The sequence below is a fragment of the Rattus rattus genome, chromosome 2, assembly GCF_011064425.1.
Source record: "Rattus rattus isolate New Zealand chromosome 2, Rrattus_CSIRO_v1, whole genome shotgun sequence".
NCBI lineage: Eukaryota > Metazoa > Chordata > Mammalia > Rodentia > Muridae > Rattus > Rattus rattus.
This window is the reverse complement of record NC_046155.1, coordinates 102,794,885-102,796,104: the sequence shown is the minus strand read 5'-3', so window position 1 is coordinate 102,796,104 and position 1,220 is coordinate 102,794,885. Positions and strand designations below refer to the sequence as shown.

Genomic DNA, 1,220 nt, shown 5'->3' with positions numbered 1-1,220 from the left:
GTTACTGGTTTTGAGAGCATAACTACACTTGCAGCTCATATTTGAAAACCTCTTTGGATCAATGTGTGAATAAAGTTGTGAGCTACTTCATTTCATGCTGCAAAGTGGCTTGTATTAATACAGTTAACTTTTCATATAAAGACCCAATAAAATCATTCAAAGTATTTGTAATGAATAACATTCATTCCATTGTCACCATCTAGGAAAATAGAAACCTTTGCTGGGGAGAACATAGTAACCATCCTCTCATGGTGGCTTCAAGTAACAGCTCTTCCCATCCTCTGTTCTTTATCTTGCTTGGAATCCCAGGACTGGAGAATTATCAATTTTGGATTGCCTTTCCTTTCTGTGTTATGTATATTGTGGCACTGACTGGAAATATCACCATCCTGTACATAATCCAAACTGACCATACCTTGCATGAGCCCATGTACCTCTTCCTAGCCCTGCTGGGTATCACTGACCTGGTCCTATCCTCCTCCACACAACCTAAAATGCTGGCCATACTCTGGTTTCATGATCATGAGATTGAATACAATGCCTGCCTCATCCAGGTGTTCTTCATACATGCCTTTTCTTCTGTGGAGTCTGGGGTGCTCATGGCCATGGCCTTGGACCGCTATGTGGCTATCTGCTTCCCACTCAGACATTGCAGCATCCTGACCACATCTGTAGTCATCAAACTAGGGGCAGCTGTGATGGTGAGAGGGCTGCTGTGGGTGAGCCCCTTCTGCTTCATGATCTCCAGGATGCCCTTCTGCCCCAACAAGGTCATTCCCCAGTCCTACTGTGAGCACATGGCTGTGCTCAAGTTGGTATGTGCTGATACCAGAGTTAATCGTGGATATGGACTCTTTGTGGCTTTCTCTGTGGTTGGCTTTGACATAATTGTCATCAGTGTATCTTACGTGATGATTCTGAGAGCTGTGTTGAGGTTGCCCTCAGGCGAAGCTCGCCTCAAAGCTTTTGGTACATGTGCTTCCCATGTCTGTGTTATCTTGGCTTTCTATATCCCAGCCCTTTTCACCTTCCTTACCCACCGCTTTGGCCACCATGTGCCCCGTGTTGTGCACATTATATTTGCTAATTTCTATCTGCTGGTTCCTCCCATGCTCAACCCTATTGTCTACGGAGTTAGAACCAAACAGATCAGGGACAGGGTTATCCGAGGATTCAGGAGAAAAAAACTTGAGCCAGGGATCACAGTAGCTCCAGGTTAA

General features: G+C 45.2%; 1 protein-coding gene across 1 annotated transcript; it reads left to right on the top strand.

Annotated features, from left to right (window-relative positions):
- Window positions 1-242: 242 nt before the first annotated feature.
- Window positions 243-1,220, top strand: LOC116894058 (olfactory receptor 52R1-like). Its single transcript, XM_032895780.1, has one exon. It carries the CDS (start codon window positions 249-251, stop codon window positions 1,218-1,220), a length of 972 nt encoding a protein of 323 aa, XP_032751671.1. The 5' UTR covers window positions 243-248.

What these genes read in the sequence shown, in the direction of transcription:
- LOC116894058 (XM_032895780.1), top strand. Translation starts at nt 249, where the DNA reads ATGGTGGCTTCAAGTAACAGCTCTTCCCATCCTCTGTTCTTTATCTTG.